A 21896-nucleotide genomic window follows, 5' to 3' on the forward strand; every position below is an offset into this window, starting at 1 on the left:
GCCCCAGGGGCTGCTGGGATAGACGGCCCCATGATTCCCCCTGTAATTTTTGCGCCGTGGCAAACTCTCAGGAGCCAATCAGAGGCGAGCATAGCCAAAGCGCAGACGGGTCTCTTCGCTCCCCGTATCTGGCATGCCTATTTAGGACAGGGCTTATGGTGTGGATGCCTCAGGCCTCCGCTCTCTTAATGAAAGCCGGCTGTAGCTTACTGAGCGTATCTCTCTCTCTCTCTCTCCCTCTCTCTCTCTCTCTCTCTTTCTTTCTCCAACTCCTCTCTCTGGGGGTGCTATACATGCTCACATGACCTCCCCACGTAGGACATTTTTGATTAAATCTCACCGTCTGACACTCTATTGGTATATAACCAAAGTGAGTTACGAATGAAAGGGGACATGGCCGATCAAAGTAATATGACTCAGAGTGATAATAATCATTTGACCATCTTACATATGTTGTGTCTTTGTTATAATGTGGTGATGTGCTTCACATGATCAGAATGAATACTGACTAAACTGCATGTTGCAGGCATAAAGAGGGAATGATGCATAAATATATTCACAAAGAAAACGTCTGTTGAGGTTGTTGTCTTTCTACATTATTGTCTAGTCTGACTGACCTTCCTCATCAAGAAACATTAAGAGATGGCCTCTGTGACCAGGCTATGTTTTGTGATTTGCATAAATCTTTGAAAAGACATGAAAACTCTGCCTTTTTTCCTATATCTCATTTTACCTGACCCCTCTCTCTCTCTCTCTCTGAAGTCCTCTGTCTTGCTCTCCTCTATGAGGACATTTTTAATCCTTCCATTTTCCCTTTCTTTCTATTAATTTTGATTATTGATATTCTGTGGTTGTCTGGCTGGCTGGACTGTGTAGATTTGTTTGATGGTCTGCTGGAGAATTGAAAAAGCAGGCGGGCTTCCTCTCTCAGACTGATTGAAGTGAGGTTGTGTTCTCTCTCTCTCTCTCTCTCTCTCTCTCTCTCTCTCTCTCTCTCTCTCTCTGTGTCACAGACCCCTTCTCTCTTATGTTGTCTTTTTTTATCTCTTGTTTTTTCATCTCTTTTGTTTTAGTAGTGACATTTATGTATATGGCTGGACACCTGAGAGGAAAGAAAACATGGCTCTATCTCCTTCCTGTAGATTTTACACAGACAGATAACTGATTGTAGTAGTCAACAGATTCTAAACAAACCGAACATGAAATATCTTTATAGTGTAAATCACTTCCGACTGCCACATGGTTCCTTCAGATGGGGACTTGAATCAGATTGTCTGCTAAATGTCAAGTCATAGATTGTTTAAATTGGATGTGTTTGTGTCAGGCTAGAAAGTAAAAAAAAATAGCCCTGTCACAATGCAGGACTGGATTTGTGAAACAGCAATGTATGTTAGAATTCTAAGGACAAAGTAGTTTGTCGGTGTGCATGCAAGATGTAGGCAATGCTTTTTAGACGGCGCCACCTGTGATACCTGAATATGCCAGTTTCAATGACACTGTTGCCATAAAACTTTCAATTCAAACTCCATACACACTTTCTCTCTCTCTCTCTCTCTCTCTCTCTCTCTCTCGCTCCCTCTCTCTCTCTCTCTCTCTCTCTCTCTCTCTCTCTCTCTCTCTCTCTCTCTCGCTCCCTCTCTCTCTCTCTCTCTCTCTCTCTCTCTCTCTCTCTCTCTCAGTTAACTCTCACCCCAGTGCTGGCATCTCCACACCTAAATGTATCTCAAACCGATTGAGGGGTGAAGGTACAGGGTCTGGGAGGTGATGAATTTCCTGTGTGGTTGGGAATATTTTAAGCAGTAAATGTGTGATTTTAGGTTTTAACATTCATAAGCAGTGCACAGTCTGTTTAAAAGAGCCACAGGGCGCATCTTAAAGGACTTCATATCTTCCAGCCATATTTGTCTTACAGTTTGAGAGAGTAAAGTTGGAACAGTGATGCACTTTTTAAGGTGAATTTTGAAGTGGTTTGGTTAGGGGGAGTTTTGCAAAAGAAGTTTCATTCAATGTCCCTGTGATCCGTCTTGTCAAACATTTTATTTATTTATTTTATTTATTTATTTATTTTTATTTATTTATTTTTCATGAAAGAGGTAATCTTGGGATCTAATACAAGGTAAATTGTAGGGTGCCAACACAGCATTTGGCCTTGTTCTGCTGGTCTGTCGCACCACGCTGTACACAAACAGACCCAAGCAGTCATGTGGGGTTCGTAATTACCCCACAGTCCTGTCATGAAGAAGGGTTACTCCTCCTTAACCCAGAAATGAAACGAGAGGACCACCTCCTCTGGCCTTTTCTGCCCTTCAAAAGATATGACTCAGAGATCATTTAGAAGGACGGGGCAAAAAAAAAAAAAAAAAGAAAAGAGCAAAAGCTATTGACGTATGGAGAAGGAGAGAATAAAGTAAGGACATTTCTGAGGAAAAAGACAACACAGGGAACAGTGATGGGAACAAGTTAAAGAAATTGGAAAGAGGAAACTCAGTGTGATGGATAGAAACTGAGATAAATAGAGAAATAAAGAGCTGGGGAAAGAGGAGAGACTGGAGAGAAAGAGACAGAGGGAGAATCACTGAAGGAGGTCAGTATGGTCATTTGGAGTGCCTCCTTTGGCTTTTAGTCTGCATTTAGAGAGAGGGCCTCTACTCCTTCAGTCGTGATAACCCCCTCTGACCCTGGGAACACATCCTCTCCCCACTCTCTCTTTTACTCTGTCCAGTAAATCTTTAGAATATCACTGCATTTGAGTGTCAATATTATACATTTATTTCGATTTTCTTTATGTGTACCTTATGATATTTTAACCTGACCGCGTTATGTATAACGTGTAGATATTAAGTACTAACCCAACCCCCCACAACCCCTACCCTCTACCTCTTTCCCAAAGGACATGGGACCCTCCAGTTTGCCATCTGTGCCCCTCATGGTGGGCTGTGGGGTGTCCTGTACAGCTCTGTTGATTCTGCTGCTCATCTATGCTGCCTTCTGGAGGTAAGTTCCCCAAAGCCCCTAATACTCCCCTATCACTCTCTTTCAAGCGCCTCCACTTTCACGCTTACATTATGATGATCCATGCTTGACTCATATTAGACCACTTCATCCAATCAAAGACTGGCTGTCATGCCACAATCTTTCCTTCAGAGAAATGTATGTGCATTTATTAAATTAATTCTCTAAAAATATAGCCTGTTACTTTGCTGAATGAAATGTCAGATGGAATATACAAAAAAAAAAAAAAAAAAATCAAGGACAGAAAGCTTTTCTGAAAGAGGACACAAAAAAGGGGTAGAATAATTACTGAGCCTCTCTCAATCCAAATGTAACATGTGATATGCTCTAACTGTTCATAAATGGGATGTGTTCTAACCGATCAGAAATGGGATGTGTTCTAACTGATCAGAAATAGGACATTTTCAAACTGATCATAACCGTGATATGTTCTAACTGATAATAAGACAGTTAGGGGTTCTCCCAGTTCTACAGCTTAATGATAAAAGTTGTAACTGGAGACACAGACACAGCTGAACAGACTAATGGCTCTTTGTTTTTAGTGCCTTTTTCAGAAGGATCCAAAAAAAAGAAAAAAAAAACCCTGGTGTGATTCTTTTTTATTGTGACTGACCACTCTCCATGAGAGATGACAGAAGCATAGTGTTGACGCTGGCGGGACATAGATCTGAGTTGAGCCAAAACTGCAATTAGCTGTAATTGGGAACAAATGAGAGATGACGGACACAGGCTGTGGTGTGCTGGATTATGTGGAGAGCGACCAGGATAGTGGAGATAGTGAATACACCAGACGCTAACAGCACAAGCACGCAGCAGATGGTTTGGGAAAATCACATGACACAACAATGTCTCTGTCCAAATGTCCCAAAGAATGTTAGGACTCAGTAGTGTCCACATTCATAATGACTTAAAGTGACAGGAACAGAGGAGTACAAACAAATATGCTGAGAGAAGTGTTTATACTGAAAGATTCAGTTCCATAATAAAGTGGCAAGGATCGTATTAACTGCTTATTAGACAACTCAGTAAGGCAACGTAATACACATATAGCTCTCCCACTCTAATACACACACACGCAAACGCAAACGCACACGCGCGCACACACACACACACACACACACACACACACACGGCCACAATTGAGGCCTCCCTTCCCTCTCCAGGACTTAGCGAACAGGAGTGGAGAGTGGATAGTGCAGTCTCTAATGCTCATGCTTCATCTGTCCAGGCTTAAAGGACCTGGCAAATCATCAAAAAAGCTTATCGCAGCAACCTCCAGCTCTCTAAGAGAAACCTAAAGAAGGTCATTGATCTGGAGTGTGGAGCCATTGTCCGTTTGTATAGGGCTGTGGGAAGGTGGGATCACAGGACTCAGCAGTTGATGAACTAATCTATTCTGTTCCTCGATCTGGGTGTTTTAGCCTTAAAGTCAGGCCATCAACGGGGCATCAGTGATATCATCTGCTCTCTACATGTGTTATTGTAAAAGACCAGTGTCAAAGACACTGATTTTAACCCCTGATAGGTGTATGTACAGTCAACAAAATGTTTAATCTCTCTCTGTCCCTCTCTCTCACCCCCCCCCCTCCCCTCCCCTCCCCCGCCCCTCTCAGGTACATTCGTTCAGAGAGGTCCATCATCCTTGTGAATTTCTGCCTCTCTATATTGGCCTCTAATGTGCTCATACTGGTGGGACAGTCTCAGACGCTCAGTAAGGTACGTGTGCGCGTGGGTGTCTGTGTGTGTGTGGGTTTAAATGTTTGTTTGTCGATAGTCCAGCTTTGACTGATAAATTGAAATACTATCCTGAAGTGTCAAGCTATGACATTTGCTTCAACACAATGCTCCTGTAAGAAACAGGGCTTAGACAATGCCGTGCTGAATCAGCTAGAAAGAGGCCTCAGTTCAGAGGTCTGTCTTGACATTATGTAAACGGTCATGTTAGAATCTCATTGAACTGCCAAGTTGAAGGCTAACTTTCAGACAAGCAGAGACAGATATTTGGGGCCTTTTAGGGGGCGGGATCAATTTTGTGTCAGTTATGTTACTTATTTTTGACAGGGTGTGAGAATAGACATCAGAGCAACTTGTGACTGTGCCAGTTTTTTTTGTTTGTTTGTTTGTTTGTTTTGTTTTGTTTTTTGTTTTGTTATTTATTAAAGTTATGGTAGAAACTGACAGAGCCTGAGAGAAACGGCGCTTACCGGAACTCATTGCTATCCAGGCCAAACGTTTGATTACACAGTGCTCTGTGGGTACAGTTCATAGTATTAGTTTGAGAATATATCTCTAAGCTTGAATTTTAAAGCCACTAATCATGCCAAATCCCTCTCATTTTCAGAGACATTTGGAAACTGTAGATGTAGTTAGCATTAGCATCTCTGCCCTTTTAGTGTATAACTACCGTAGCTTATGCTAACTCTTGCCAGATTTTGTGTGTGTCTCTCTTTCTCAATGTGAGATTCCTCCTCGGTTTGCCACCCACTCGAATCACACATCCTTTTCCCTCAATTTCCTTTTTTTTCCCTTTATTTCTTACTTGTCGAGCTCCAACGCTCAGCAGCAGCTCGAAAAGCGCACGAGAGCTAATTTGCACACACTTCTTCCACTTCACACAGCAGTAGCTGCTAATCTTTTGCAGTCTTTTCTCCATGGCGGTGCGATGTTCAGAAGGGCACTGAAAGTTAACTGATCGAACCAGCCAATTTTGGTTGTATGAAACTCAATCTTCAGTGGCTTCTCCTTTTATACCTTTTTTCGTCTCAATGTCTCTATCGCAACTTCGATCTAAAATGAATGCCAGGGACATCTACTACACCTTTGCTTGTACTTGTAGATCTATATCTCTCTCACATCTTGACTTCACTCTCTCTCTCTCTCTCTCTCTCTCTCTCTCTCCCTTCTCTTTCCTTCTTTTGCTTATCATTCTCTCTTTCTATAGGGTCTGTGCACTATGACGGCTGCCTTTCTGCACTTCTTCTTTCTGGCCTCTTTCTGTTGGGTGCTGACAGAGGCGTGGCAATCCTACTTGGCAGTGATTGGCAAGATGAGAACCCGCCTCATTCGAAAGCGTTTCCTGTGCCTGGGCTGGGGTAGGGCACCTCATTAAAACAGTCACAGACAAAACTCAAATGACAAACCGTATACTGAGTTAACATTACTGCCAATGCTGGAGCGTCGGGATATTTTTCAGAGAATCATTTAAAAGTATTATATCCTAATATGATGTAGCTAAGCCATCATAGTCTGATATAATCCTTCTAAATGATTCTCTACTGTTTCACAAGTCTTTTCATTTACAAAAATCTGAATGGGAAGCACATTATCGGTCTGGCATTTCAGCCTTCATTCAGCATTAACCAGTTTATTGACCTCAATCTGGAATGTGCCTTTGGCAACTGAAATGTCCTCTTCATTCCAGTGTTGTTCTCGTATAAGAAGCCAGTGAGTTTTAGGATGAAAAACACAAAGGATAGCAGCTGTCTGTCACATGCTGGATTCAAAGATACGCCTGTTCAGTTACTCTTAGTATCAGTTTTGTGTGATATACCTTGAAATATCTCATCTATTATTTCAGAGATGAACTTAGAAGATAAAACATTAGAGTAGCATATCACTTTTCTACAGACAGCATACAGGTTTGCTGTTATCGAGAACTGAGATGTAAAATGCATCTGTGGAAATGTACAAACGCGAGAATTCCGCTAAGAACGTAGCATTTACTTGGCTTTCATTGCTAACCAGCTTATATAAATGCATCACCATGGTAACACCAGGGTGTTCACACAGGTTTGTTAGGAACTCTGGGCAGAAAGTACATTATGATTTAATGTAAAGTTGTCTTCCTCATGCCATATTTGACTGATTTGTGCTCTCCTCTTTTTCTCTGCCCTTCCCTTTTATAAATTCAAGGGGTTTTTTTTTTTTTTGGTTTTTTTTTCTCTCATTTTTTTTTTAAAATGCCATTTAATTTTCAGAGTTAATCAGAGCATTGTTAATTACATGAATATTTCAGTCGCAAGCTCATTAAGTGGCAATGTTGCACACAGACAGAGGGAACACATAATTGATAGGGATAATTAACACATGACTAAAGCAAGCCTTCCCTGCCTCTCATGGCAAACTCATTAGAGATAGCAGCAGGAGGAGTGGGTTAAGGTCCCAACATCAGAGAGCAACACTGCCACAAGTCCAGCTTGGGTTTTCTAGAGAATACACTTTCCATGGAAACACTGGAGGTTAAGTGGAAAATTGAAGAAACAGATTGTGTTAGAAAGAGAAAACATTACCATAGAAAGGATAGAAGGACAGCATACCACTGCAGTGACAAGCTGTTGTAAGTTAGAGAACACTTTGAAAGAAGGAGAAAGAGAATGAAAGAAATAAAAGCCTCATAAACAAGGGAACATAAGCATATAGAACATTATATTCACCACATGTATAAAAGTCCATTTTAAAGCTTAGGTTTAGCTTTCAACCTAAATATAAATAGTAAGTTAAGACTTTGCTGGCATTGGATTTATTTCAAAGTTCGCACAAAAGCGTCTTCTATACTCTTTAGTGAACACTCAGCAAGCAGTTATGGAGGAGAACATTGTGGAACCCTTTAAAGACACTTTAGAAGTACTCTGACTGAGTTGAGGAAAGTTGATAGGTGGTATAAGAGCTCAGTCGAGCAGTGTTTCTCAATCCCGCCCCTGAGGGGGAACCCCTGCTCTGCATATCTTCTGTCTATCCTAGCTCCGAACACACCTGATTAGTGTGACTAACACGCTTTTGATTAAATCAGGTGTGCTCAGCCAATCAAAAGTGCCGCCGATGAGTTCAGTCAGGTGGGTAGAGCAGGGAAAGATGCAAAACGTGCAGAACAGAGGTCCCCCCGAGGGGGGGATAGAGAACCACTGCAGTAGAAGATACTTAAACAAGGTACACAGAATTGGGAAGGCCACTGTGCACAGGATGGAATTGTGTGTCTGAACTCAGTGTGCACTTGTGCATGAAACGATGCAGAATGAACATATTCGTTCGGCCAAGAGCCTGTTACCTAACCACATTCTTTTTTTCCTACAATGAGAATGTTTTTCATACTTACGGCAGAAAGGCACTTGAGACTATAAAGCGAGATTCAATAGAATTTTTTTTTTTTTTTTTCCTCGTGCAGCTGAAAGTTAGTATTTGTGGTTGTGTTTTTAGCGGTAATTATGCTGCCAGCAATTTTCCTTCATTTGCTATTATGGGTGTTGTGTACTTTTCTCTTTTATCAAATTATCTTTTTTTTTTTTTGTTTTCTGCTCTTTCAAACTCACGCTCCACTCTTTTACATTTCCATCGCTGTCTTGTTTTTCTCTCTCTCTCTCTCTCTCTCTCTCTCTCTCCCCTACCCTGATCTCACAAACATCTTCCCCTCTGTGGTTTGCAGGTCTTCCAGCTCTTGTTGTTGCTGTGTCTGTAGGATTCACCAGGGCCAGAGGTTATGGTACACCGAGCTAGTGAGTAACCATACGCTCTCTCTCTTCTGACCTTAACATCAAATCTATCACCACCTGAGGCAAAAGAAAACCACAAGTCCAAATAGCTCCCGCAGTCTGCAGTCCTTGGCTCTGTGTACTGGCCGTTTTCCCTCACTACCCCCGTTAGAAATATTTCAAGGTGGTTCGATTCCTCTTCAGAGACTACTGCATCTGCTGTGTTTCCCTATGTCTTATCGCCAAGCTTAGGACTGAAACATTTAATCTAATCGTCAACTACAGTGTCAAACTGAGAGCCTGTAGAACTTCATGTAGATACTGTTGCTATATGGATTCCCAACAGAGGGACTGAAATGGCAAATCCAGTGTATTTCCCACATTACTTTAAAACGAGTGCATGTGCTTTCTATGAGTGCCAACTGTTCTCCAGACTGCCCTTAGAACAGTGCTCAACTCAGCGGTGCATTAGTGTGTAGTCCTAATGGAACGGAGAGTATGTTAGGACGTTTTTCACACATTGGTCACAGCATGTACATGTTTTTTATATATATATATATATATATATATATATATACAACACTGGATACTGGAGTGAGGGAGAGAAGAGCTGTGATAATGAGCTGCGTTTTGCTCTCCAGTATGAGCATAAGCACAACAAAACACATTCAGAAAGTCAATCATTATCTTAACAGACTTTGGTAAGCTCTTTTGATTTCTTACCTAACACTATCGCACTGAGCGAGTGACTCTCTCTCTCTCTCTCTCTTTCTCGCTGTCTCTCTCTCTCTCTTAGTTGCTGGTTGTCCCTAGAGGGGGGGCTCCTCTATGCATTTGTTGGGCCAGCTGCTGTCATTGTACTGGTAAGTTATTTCCACTGTAATTTCCAGTCAGTCAGACACCTTGCCCACATTTCTTACAGGAAAAAGCCGATTGCTAGTTTAGTATAAAGTTGGATGACATTAGCCAAGAGCAAAAAGTATTCAAATTTTATGCCCAGAGTTAAAAGAATAGAGGGCATATTCCTGTGTGGTGTCTTTAATTTTCATTAGTGTAGCATGAGTGAATGCATGAGTAAATGTTTTGAGAAAAATAAGCCTAGCAAATGTGTGTGTGTGTGTGTGTGTGTGTGGGTGGGTGTGTGTGAGTGTGTGTGTGTTTGTGTGTGTCTGTGTCTGTGTGTGTGTGTGTGTGTGTGTGTGTGTGTGTGTGTGTGCGCGTGATTGTGCCTAATGACTTCTGCCCAGTCTCAGGTGTGGAGGTTTTGCACGATGAGCTTGTGTTATTTGTTGCTGTCTCGTATTCTGATGTGATTTTGCTTGTTTATCTATCTCTTGGTGGCGTTGTGATACAGACCACTCAAACAAACAGCTGTAAATGAGATTTGGGCATCTGGAGATCCTCTCCCCCCTTCCTCAGGGAAGCTAATCTAATTAATGAAAAAATAATTAATCTTGCCTTTGGCAAATAGCAGAACAGGAAGAGATTGTCTCTAAGTAGCGTCCGCGCATGAGCAGACTTCAAATTGGAACAATCGACATCAGCTTCCTATGTGTACATGCTCATCACATAAAACATGCAAATCAGGACGCGTGTTCTTCTTTCAACAGTTGCAGTCCAAGTAATTCTCTAGGCCAGGGCGCGTTTTGTTCACTGAGAACAAAATAATAAAATATTATGAGCTTTAGCATCACATGACTGACAATTGTGTAACAAAGCTGAAACATAGTTTTGTAGTCATTTTTTCAATGATTTAGCTGAACTATTAAGGGCTGGCCCCTGGTACACGTTCATATCGCGTAGATACATAGAGGGCTTCCTCTGTCTCAGAATGGCTATGCCATGGTTGGCAGAAGTGTCGGTGTTTATCGTTAGGCTGATGCAGGAGACGATGCCACTCGGTCAGGATTAGGAGGTAAAATGTCGGCATTGTGGATAAGCGCCCAGATGGGCTCTGGTCCAACTCTGAAAACAGCTGGACGCCTGTGGTGAAAGTATTGGGCTCAAATGTGTACCAGTAGGTCACGCAGTACAGATGTGCGTGCGTGCATGCGCGTTCGCGTGCTTGTGCGAATATCGCATATGCGTGCATTGGCTACTTGAGCATGAGGTTATGCAAGTGTGTGTGGTTGTTCTGGCACGTGTAACTGGGCTCTCTGTCTACTCCCTCTGAGTGTGTCAGCAATGGAAGGTCAGTGCAATCCAGGGCACAATCTGCTCTCCGCCGCTAACTGGCGCCGCGTTCCCCTCAGTCCCGCCGGAAAAACGGTGATGTGCATGAGGGACGGGGGGCAGGGGGGAGGGGGGGGGTGGAACGGAAAGAGAGCGGGATGAAAGGATTACTGCCCCTCTGTGATCACACTATGCAGGCCCACTCTGAGACTTAAACCCACACACACCTGTCACTGGCCACAAGACAACTGCATCAGCCAACCACTATTGCCTTTTTCTCAGAGAAAGGCGCATATTACACACATTTTTATCTTTCATTTCCCCCTAATTAGGTTAATACTTATCCTTGTCAGAGAGACAAAATATATCCTTAATTTCTGACACAGATGATAATATTTTAATTTGTTTGTGTTTTCTCTCTTCATTTGAATGTTATCACGCAGTGGCTTTGATGGATTTTTTAGCCCCAAGCTAATATAACGATTTTGCTAGCAATTCTTCCTCTAGTCTGCTACTACACTTCAGTCTACAGCATTGTGTAACTGTTAGTATTGAGAGAATGTGTCTCTTGTAGCTTCTTTATCCTAACTTTATTAAATTAACTTGTGTGATACTTCACAATGTATTGTATACATTATCTGTTATATTCACTGTTCTGATAGTGTCTTTGTGTCCCACAGGTGAACATGCTGATTGGAATTGTGGTCTTCAACAAACTCATGTCTAGAGATGGGATTTCAGACAAGTCCAAAAAGCAGAGAGCAGGGTAGGTGAACAACAACAACAACAACAACAACAACAAAAATAAAATAAAAATCATATGGCCAAAATGTATTTGCCACATTATCACTGAAGCATTAAAGCAGCATCACCAAGAGGAATAGAAATATCCAGTCAGACATATGTTGTTTTCAACTTTATACCATAGACAGCTGCAGCACTTGTGTGAACCATAGTTCACACTCTTTAATGAGTCAGTGCAGTTTGGAGGCTGTGGACTATTTAGGACGATATTTATATACACTCTTCTTCCTTCTCTCTCTCTCTCTCTCTCTCACTCTCTCTCACTCTCTCTCTGTCTCTGTCTCTCTTACACACACACAAACACTTAAGCTCAGTTCTGACAGCTTCATGAGTGAGTTAGTATTGATCTGTTGGTCTGTTTCCTTGGCACTGGTCCTCTGACACTCTGACTGCATCGTCTCTGCATTTCTTCCATTCCTTTTGTACAACACAGGCAAACGCCTAGATAGAGGTGAAAGAGTTTAATCCATTTAACACCTTCATTAGTGATTCTAGTTAGCAGATGAGAAAAAAAAAAAAAAACGATCTCCTCTTCCATTTATATCTTTTTGTTCCCTGTTGTAACTTCTCTTTCTATAGACCTGGAGTGGAGCGACACTGGTTTTCACTCCTTTATTAAATTAATGCTTCCATAAACAGCCTGACAAGCATAAGGGGTATTATAGCATATGCTATGGCGTTTGATGTTTCTTAATGAAGTTAAACTCGTTACACAGCTTTAATAGCCAACTAGCAACAGATGTGAAGGCATCCAAAGATTACTCAGTGTGGATTTTAATACAGTATTATTAATTTGTCTCACAAAACAACAACTACAAGTCTATTTTCTAATGGTTATAGTTAGCCTACTCTTCAGATGCAACTGAAGCTTCAGCGTTGCTTTTACTGATTCCCCACTGAAAACAAAGGGACTCTTTAATTGAATGGGGGATTTTGGTTAATCCAATGTCTGGATATTTCTAATCCCCCCTCAGACAAAATCCATGCATCAGTTTTTGTTTTGCTTTTTGTGTGTGTGTGTGTGTGTGTGTGTGTGCAGTTCTTTGCTGTTGGACAATATGAATAAATGACATTTATGTCCTTTGGGAGCTGCAGTGGTTAACTCCATGCCTCTCTTGGTTCTGCGCAGCATGAAATGATTGGTTTATGATTGAAATTAACAGTTAATGTAGACTAAAATTAAAATGTAATCATTTTGTTATCTACTATGCTGTTTTAATAATTTACAATTTACAATTTTGGTATTTGGCAGACGTTTTTAGCCAAAGCGACTTAATAATAAGTTCATCCCTGAAATACATGTTCTACTATAACTTTGGGACTAAAATACTCACGGAATGTACACTACACATAGTCACATTGGACACTCTAGGTGCATTGTAAGTTGTATCTACACTTAGAAAAAAAAAAAAGAGAATAGTTAGGTCAGCTTCAAGCTGTAAAATAACTAATTCAAAGCTTTTTAAGAGCCCAAAAAACTTAAAATCTATTTTAGATCACAAGATCCAAAATGTTTTTTCTCTTTCTTTACCTTGTGAATTAATTGATTTGGTTTTTTAGACAGACAAAACTGATGTTTTGAAAGAGTTGACAGCTAGTCATCCTGTAAGAGTCGAGCAGTCAGTGACCGCATGATTGTGTAATACCTCAGGGACTGACATAAAATAAAACCATTACTGAAATATGTCTCATAATTGCCCTACATCAAAAATTCACAATCCTATTTACATCACAGCTGGCCCACATTTATTAACTGAGACTAAGGATCTGGTGTTAATGCAACTGACTGCATACCCTTGAGCGATGTGTGTTGTCCAGTTTCACTCACCCTCTCATTACCCATCAGTGGTCGGTGGTGGTCAGGATCTTATGTAGTTGTAGGTAAAACTGGCAAACAGCACTCTCCTCCAACCCCATTATATCCCTCTGCAAACTTATGCACAGAGACAGTGGCTCCCTTCACACAGATCTGAAGAGGCCTGTGAAAACCTCATTCATTGTGTGAGGAGAATGCTTATGGGGGCCACGGGTAATTGGACATTCCAAGTCGTGGAAGAAAAGGGAAGAAGAAATGATACAATCATAACTTTGCTAAAGCGCGCGCACACACACACACACACACACACACACACACACACAGAGTGGTGTTGATTGTGCTGCTCTAAGTGTGTTCTCGGAGCAGTAATAAGCAGCTTGGCTGCTATCTGACACTGACCTGCCATGGTAGTCATTTGCAGTTTTCTGATGTTGTAAGAACACTCACAGAGTCAATGAAGCATTACAGTCCTGTCCTTTACCGCGTCTCCAGCTCACATCAGCTCAGAGACAACTCAAAGGCTGTGCCCTTCAGTCACCCCACACACACGCACAAACACACACACACACACGCCCACGCACACACACACACGCACACACACACACAAACACACACACACGCACGCACACGCACTCGCACACTCACACACACGCGCACAAACACACACACACACACGCACGCACACGCACTCGCACACTCACACACACACGCACAAACACACACACACACACAAACACACGCATGCGAACACACACACACACACACACACACACACACATATACACATACACACACTCATGCCCACACACATATATACACACACACACACACACACACACACCCACATGCACATATATACACACACTCATTCCCACAGACACACGCACGCATGTCTGCAGCTGCACGGCAGCTTTTCTCCAACGGTGTGACCAGCGAGGCTGCTGACTGTTGAGCTCAACAGCCGAGTGGAGCCGAGTAAAGCCAAGTACAGCTGTGTCAATAGAGAGGCAAAGGCAGCCATCAGAGGCATACAGAGAATACAGAGTAACATTGCATTCAATGGGAGCCTTGGCTCCTAAAGCAGCGGTCATTCCCTCTGGGACCTGAGGACACCCAGCCTTTCAAAAATTATCATTATAATTCATTGATTTGCTGACAGAGTGTTTGTGGGGCCAGCAGGGGAAGAAATTGTAGAGTCGATTAGACAACCAATACATTGTTTATGGAATATGAGCATTTTATGATGCATTCCATGCACTGTGAGTAGACCAACATATTCCTTTTGCCAAATGGTCTTTGTTAGCCATTTCAGGGGTGTTCGTAACCCTTAGTGCCCAGACAAATGTGTTTTTGCAAAGCTGAGGTGAATCCTAGCAGGGTTCATTTAACGCTGAACTCTGTGGTTAATGACCTATGGTGCTCACATCAGGACTAATCTGACCGCTCACAGCCTCCTAACCACACACAACAGCCTCACACACTCAAAGACTTCAAATAAAAACTAGTCCAAATGAAAACCAGTATGGTTTCCAAGTAAATACAGAGAATTTTCTGTCGTTTGGACTGTTGAAGATGCTTGCACGCACGCACGCATGCACGCGCACTTACACACAAGTTGTACGGCACTGTCAGCTGTGTCTGAGTGAACACGCTGTCCGGCAGTGGAGTGCTCTCTCAAACCATTCACTGCCCGGAAGGCACTTGGAGAGCTGCCCCAGACTACTGTTACACTCCACATGATGTCTGGCTCATGACAAGACACACACACACAAACACACACATGCATAGATGCTCGCACACATACACATTCACAAGCCCAAGCACCTGCAGATACAGATACACATACACACATATAAATACACGTGCACATGCACGTATGCATACACACACACGTACACATACACATATACGTACACGTACACGTACACATACACATACATGTATACTTACATGTACACGTACACGTAAACATGCGCATATACGTACACGTACACGTACACATACACTAGTGACTTGGAGAGGAGAGTCCTTGCAGCTCCCATCTGTGCAAATTGTTATTAATTAGCTATTATCGGTGATCACATTATACAGTCTGCATATATGCCTCCATCTGTTAATTTTGCATTTTACATACAACTCTTTCACCATTTCTTCATTTCTTCTCAGACAAATGCTAGGCTCATTAGTTTCAGTACTGATTTCTCTCTCTCTCTCTCTCTCTCTCTCTCTCTCTCTCACACACACACACACACACACACACTCTCTCTCTCTCTCTCTCTCTCTCTCTCTCTCTCTCTCTCTCTCTCTCTCTCTCTCTCTCTCTTTCTCTGACATATACACAGAATACATATACAATATTTCTCTGTCATATTCTGTCTATACTATTGCTGTTGTCCATTGCTGCTGTTTTTGGACATTGCTTTAATTTCTTTCTTTCTGTTTCTCCCTTCTTTTCTGTTCTTTTCTTTTCAACGTGTGTTCCCTGTCCTTGTGTTCTCGTGCTGTTCACTTTCACCGTTCGCTGTGACTACCCTGCCCCATCTCTCCTTTTCTCTGTGTGTCCGTGTGCGTCTGTGACTGTATGTATATGACTAACCCTGCTGTGTCTCCATTCCACCCCCTTGCTTCTCCGATACGTGTGCCTGTCCTCGCTCTCCCTACCCCTGTGTGTGTGTGCGTGTGTGTGTGCGCGCGCGTGTGCGTGTGTGTACGTGCGTGCGTGTGTGTGTGTGTGTTTTGTCCTGAAGTACACCGCTGGAGGCACGTAGCAGACTGCTCCTCAAATGCTCCAAGTGTGGGGTGATCTCCAGTACGGCTCTGTCCAGCTCCACCGCCAGCAGCGCCATGTTAGTCTCATTCCATATTCTTTCTTTCTCTCTGTCTTTCTGTCTCTCTCCTTCTCTCTTCCTCTCTCTCTCTCTCTCTCTCTATCTCTGCTCTCTTCTTCTCTTTTTTCTGTTTCTTCTCTCTTTTTTTTTTTCTTTTATGCTCACACTAGCGCCTACCACTGACTGACTGTAAGGAACAGAAAACTCTTCAAAGAGTGGCCTTCCTCTCCAGACATACGTATACATGAGCATACACACACAAACACGCGCGCACACACCTGTGTACACCTACACACAATCACACACACACACACACGCTTACACACTCACAAGCCCAGAAGGTCATCTCTTTGAAGAAATAAAGAACCAGAGAGTGAGTTTAAGGTCACCTTTGATTCTTTTGGATTTTGACGAAGTTTGAGTTTTCAATGGCTTCATGCCAAGGAAGGCTTGATTTTGATAGAGGAATGAAATGTATGATATCTTCAGTTTATGGACAGTTTATGTCATTCTTTTTACGATGTAATTCTTGTTTGTTTGTTTGTTTTTTTCCATATGTGCATGAGTGGCAAAGGTGGGCTGTGTGTATGCAAGTATGGGTGTTTGTGGAGTCATGGTATATAACAGCCACCACTCATTCATCTCAATCTCTCTCTCTCTCTCTCTCTCTCTCTCTCATTCTCTCTCTCCCTCACACTCTCTCTTGTCCTCTCTCAGTCTTATCAGCAATGAACAGAGATGCTTGACTGTCCCTTGTCAGTTTGGCATATTTATTCTCTAGACGAAGATTCAGTGCACCATGAACATGTTAAATTGGTGTCAAACTCCATGGCTAACCACCAGGAGCAGATCCTCCTCTGCTCCTGCCCCCTGCCCCCCCCCCCCTCCCCTCCCCAGTTAGGGAGCGCTCAGACAGTTATCCCTCACTAACACTTTCTGTTCTCCTGAGCGTGTTCCGAATCCCACACAGATATAGACATAAATTGAACATTTTCAGTATTATGACTCAGACTTATTGATTGGCAACACTGACAGAGACATTAAAATGGGAGGGGGGCCTGGGTGTATTGTCAGTCTTGGCTCAACTTTAGCAGTTTTGTCGGCACAAATTTTGGGATTGTGCTGACAGAGGGCCCTTATTATCCTGTGGTTTAGAGAAATGAATGTGATTATGTGTGTGTGTGTGTGTGTGTGTGTGTGTGTGTGTGTGTGCGCGTGTGTGTGGTGTGGTGTGTGTGCATGGTGTGTGTATATGTGTGTGTAAAGTGAAGGGGAGAGCAAGAGATATGACCTTTGCGTACATGTCTGTTTGATTTTTACAGCTGTAAGAATACAGTTATGTCTTGTCCTTATCTTCCATCTGGCTATAACATACCATCAATGCCAATTCCATGCCTCACCACAACATACAGAGCACTACAGAGGCTATTAGGCAAGACCTGACAAAATTGTCGTTTAGCACAGAAAAATTCAGAAGAAATAACACATTCTCTGTGATAGATCACCGTTTCTTTGACTCCGCTCAGCAAACCGACATTGTAAATTAGCTGTTTCTTGATAGTGTAGTACTTTCGCCAAGTTCAGTTCCAGTTTAACCAATGTTCAGTTCAGTCTCCATGAGCACTGTTTGGGATTTGAGTCAGATTTGGGTGTGTTGTGTGTGTGTGACTGTGTATTATAATCAAAAGCGTTTTGCTGTTGAACATGGCCCACCCTGCTGGCAGGAGGGTAAAGTGTATGGAATTGTGTGGTATCTGTGCAGGGCGTCTCTATGGAGCTCGTGTGTAGTACTCCCCCTGCTGGCGCTCACATGGATGTCAGCGGTGCTGGCCATCACAGACCGCCGCTCCACCCTCTTTCAGGTGCTCTTCGCCGTCTTTGATTCCGTCCAGGGCTTCGTCATCATCACCGTCCACTGTGCCATGCGACGAGAGGTCAGTGCGCACGTCTGTCTGTGGGGGTGTGTGTGTATTCCAGTACAAAATCATTACAGACCACTTGAACAAAACTGACATTCTGAACATATGCATTATGGGAGAATGCTACGGATGTTGAGTGTGAACAGGAGTAATCGTGCTTATGAAGTGGATTGTACTGGTGATTGTGTACATGTCATAGTGTGATTGTATACATGTCATATTGTGGTGTTTAAGAGTAATCTCCTCTATAGTCATTGGATTATATCACAATATAATATCTGACTGCACTGATTATATGAACTTGCACTAGGGTATGTAATGGTTTGTGCATATCTAATGTAAACTGCCAATCCACTATGTAAGTTCTCTAGTCTACTGGCAGATAATCGGCCTTGATAGGGATTAAGTGAGCTAAGAAGCTGAAAGAGTCCGTTACTATGGCCTACACTGAAAGTATAAAGCATGTTTTAGGGTCTCTAAGAGATTAGTATTACAGCATATCAAAGACTACTCTGACAGAGTGAAGGGTTGGTCTAACTATATACAGATCACAAAGAAAGGTCTGTCAAATTTAAGACACATAACTATCAGGTTCCTCCCTTATATTCCATGTGTCCCATACCACCAGCAGAGTGTCTTTACCCACAATGCAATAGGGCTTTGCTCCATTTCCCCTGTACTTGTTCACTTGGCTGGCTTCCACGTATCGTGTAAATCACAAAAATATGGCAAGTGTTGCAGTGAGAATAGGAGCATTAAAACTCTAAGCCATATATGTTAAATCAATATTACAAAACCACAGATTAGAATAAAATAAATCCTGGAATTATTTTAGTAAATATATGAAAATCCCTGCCAAGGATTTGATGTAATCCCTAATAGCTTTAGCATAACAACTGAGGGGAGCACAGTTACCGCAGCTGATCCACGCGCAACCCCACATGCCGTACGACGAGTCAACAAAGAGGAAGTCAGAATGGTTAGCTCAAAGAGAGGGAAAGAAAGACACAGAAAGAGAGAGAGAAAGGGGGGGGGGTGAGAGAAAAGAAAAGAAAAGAAAAAGAGATGAGGGAAGGAGACTTCTTAGGCAAAACACTCAGTATTCACTGAACATGCTCGTTGCTGTTTACCGAATAGGCAATCGTTTACTCCAAATGTTAAACAGAGGCCGAAAATGAAACTGTCTCTCCGTGAAAGCGCCAGTACAGGGAAATGTTTGTTCTGTGCATACACTAATCTGAGTGTTTGAGTTGTAAATGCCTGCAGATGGTAATACTGCATTCTTTTCTCTGTAAGCACACAGTTAACTTAACACAAGAGAACAGGTATCTTAGGAACATTTGGCGGAGTAAGATCTGATGTTACTTAAAAAAAAAAAAAAAGAGAGAGAGATGGGTATTTACATCATGTCTTCTACACTGTTCAGGGACCTTGCTCTTTTGGCTTTGTGTCATTTTTGGGCTTCTCTATGTCATTAGGGGAAGTAAATCTTGCAGTTATTTTGTGACATATTGACTCAGTCATTCTGTAAATGCGAGGGGGAGGGGGCACAATCTATATGTAATCAAAGGCGTCCTGTTGCTATGGAGCTTATCAATATCTCAGTCCTTGTGGAAGGACGTGCTACGTTCTCTCTCTCTCTCTCTCTCTCTCTCTCTCTCTCTCTCTCTCCCTCTCTCTCCCCCTCTCTCATCCTATCTGTGTATGCACAGAATCAACCTATCATGAAATGCTGAATGTTTAAATTTGTCGCTCTTTTCTTTGCCATTATGTAAACATGTCCTGAAGGCAATGTAAACAGGGAAGACAGAGGACATTTGTCACACTGGAGTATAAACTCATATCAGAAGTTTGATTTGAAATCGCATCTGACTGCCTTCATAAGATTGCTACACTAAACAGATGAAATGTTGGGGGGGGGGGGGGGGGGGTGCGGGCGGGGTGCAGTGCGTACTGATGTCTTTAGGATATTTATTGTTCAAATGATTAGTTCTGGCTTTAACAGCATGCCAGACTTTTATCAGTTATTGTTTATCTTAGCTCTCTCTCTCCCGCTTAATATGAACCATAGAGCTTTGACTGTACCAGGGTCTTCTATCACTTTGTCCTAGTGGACCTCTAACAAGCGCAGGGTGTAAAATGAATATTGCGTTCCATAAAGAATGGATAATGAAATTATTCAGATCAGACATCATTAGCCTAGCGTGCATGATGAATATCAAGGGACTTGTAGGATTAATGGCTGTGCTGTATAAATATATTTCCCTTCCATTACATTGTCCTGTGGAGCTATCTATAAAAACCCCTTTTTAAAATAAAGCTAGAAATGAAGCCACTAGGCATGGCATTGGCTGTATTGCAAAAAATTCATAGCTATGCATAGGTAGACAAATGTATAAATGTAATGACTGATAGGAAATTGATTATAATGTTTGTTGATTTGTGTATAGATGTATGTGAGGTTTAATGGCATAATAAACACGTTTATTTAGTGAGTTAGGGGTCAGAGGCATTTGGTGAGAACTCGTGATATGGTTCTCTTTCTCTCCCCCCTCTCTGCCTTAGAAGTTACTCAACAGCAATGACATTATCTCTTTCTCCGCTGCTCTGCCCATTTTACCTCTCAAGAGAACGGTTTAAACACTGAAGATTACATCTCTCCCACAGGTCCAGGATGCTGTCCGCTGTCGGATGGGCGGCTGTAAGGACGACAGTGAGAATTCGCCAGACTCTTGCAAGAATGGCCAGGTGCAGATCATGGTGAATAAAATTTCATTCCATCTCATCTCAGAAACGGCTCTGACGGACCCATCCTCCATTCGCTAATGTAGAAAAGACACGCGGTTTTCATATGTGAAATCACGACACTCTCTTTCATGGTAACGTGCGTGAAATAACAAATTGCCGTCGCAAGAATGACCTGTTTAGTTTAATTCATTGTGTCTTAATGTTGAAAAGGACTTTAATTCGATCATAATCAGAGATAAAAGTGGCTAGATTCTGTTGATATATACAGCAATGTGTTTTGTTTTTACCTCAGACTTTCATCTGAGTTAGAATTTAAGGATAAAATAAGCTATTCCCCCGTTTGCCGTGATTCGCTCATGACAGAAGCTAGGCTAGAGTGTAACCATGGTAACTACAGCAACACCGCTAAAGGTGTGTGCTGCTTGGTTTGCATGAGCTGAATCGACTGCTCTGTTTGTCCGTTCCTCTTCTCCTTTGCTCACACGTTTCTTTCTTCCGTCTCTCTGTTCCGCCCCTCTACCACCCTCTGGCAGAGATGTCCTCATGCCAATCTCTACACTCAGGAGTGTGGCACGCTTAGATATTCACCAGCTTGTCACCAAACATGTCACCAGGCTTGCCACCACGTTCACCCACCGCTGCCCTACAACAATCATAACCAGGCCCACAATCATATCCATAACCATGCTCAGAACCATGCCCATAACCATGGTCATAACCATGTCCATAACCATGGTCATAACCATATCCACAGCGGTGCCCAGAGCCAAGGTCAAAGCCACACTCTCACCCTCAACCACAACCACAACCACAACCACAACCACAACCCAGGCCTGGAGCACAACCAAAAAGCAGTATGTCAATTAGATTAGAGACACTGGTGCACTGTAGCTTTGTGGTTGAGTCTTAGCATGTCAACCTTTGACTGACTTTTAGAATGTAATTGACTGTGTAGTGGGAGTATATAATAGATGGCTAGTTAGATAAGTGGTTTGTTGTCAGCACATTTCTCCTCTAGATCATTTGTGCGATGTTGTACAACTGTAGCGTGGTTTTGGACGTTTTCTTGTCAAAGCGTTTGTTTACTGTTAAAGATGTGTGTATCCTCTTTCATCCTGTATCTCAGTTTTTC

The 21896-nt window shown here is 42.4% G+C and overlaps 1 protein-coding gene across 1 annotated transcript in view; it reads left to right on the top strand.

The window, feature by feature from the left end:
* Nucleotides 1–21896, top strand: part of adgrb2 (adhesion G protein-coupled receptor B2) — a 133869-nt gene that overhangs the window by 94702 nt on the left and 17271 nt on the right. The window contains exons 17-25 of the mRNA XM_030789535.1: nucleotides 2891–2994; nucleotides 4626–4728; nucleotides 5954–6104; nucleotides 8432–8501; nucleotides 9274–9340; nucleotides 11330–11415; nucleotides 16017–16115; nucleotides 17860–18031; nucleotides 20684–20776. Of these exons, the coding sequence (XP_030645395.1) occupies nucleotides 2891–2994; nucleotides 4626–4728; nucleotides 5954–6104; nucleotides 8432–8501; nucleotides 9274–9340; nucleotides 11330–11415; nucleotides 16017–16115; nucleotides 17860–18031; nucleotides 20684–20776 (945 nt within the window). The remainder of the gene's footprint in view (nucleotides 1–2890; nucleotides 2995–4625; nucleotides 4729–5953; nucleotides 6105–8431; nucleotides 8502–9273; nucleotides 9341–11329; nucleotides 11416–16016; nucleotides 16116–17859; nucleotides 18032–20683; nucleotides 20777–21896) is intronic.

Source organism: Chanos chanos, chromosome 12, assembly GCF_902362185.1.
Source record: "Chanos chanos chromosome 12, fChaCha1.1, whole genome shotgun sequence".
Lineage (NCBI taxonomy): Eukaryota > Metazoa > Chordata > Actinopteri > Gonorynchiformes > Chanidae > Chanos > Chanos chanos.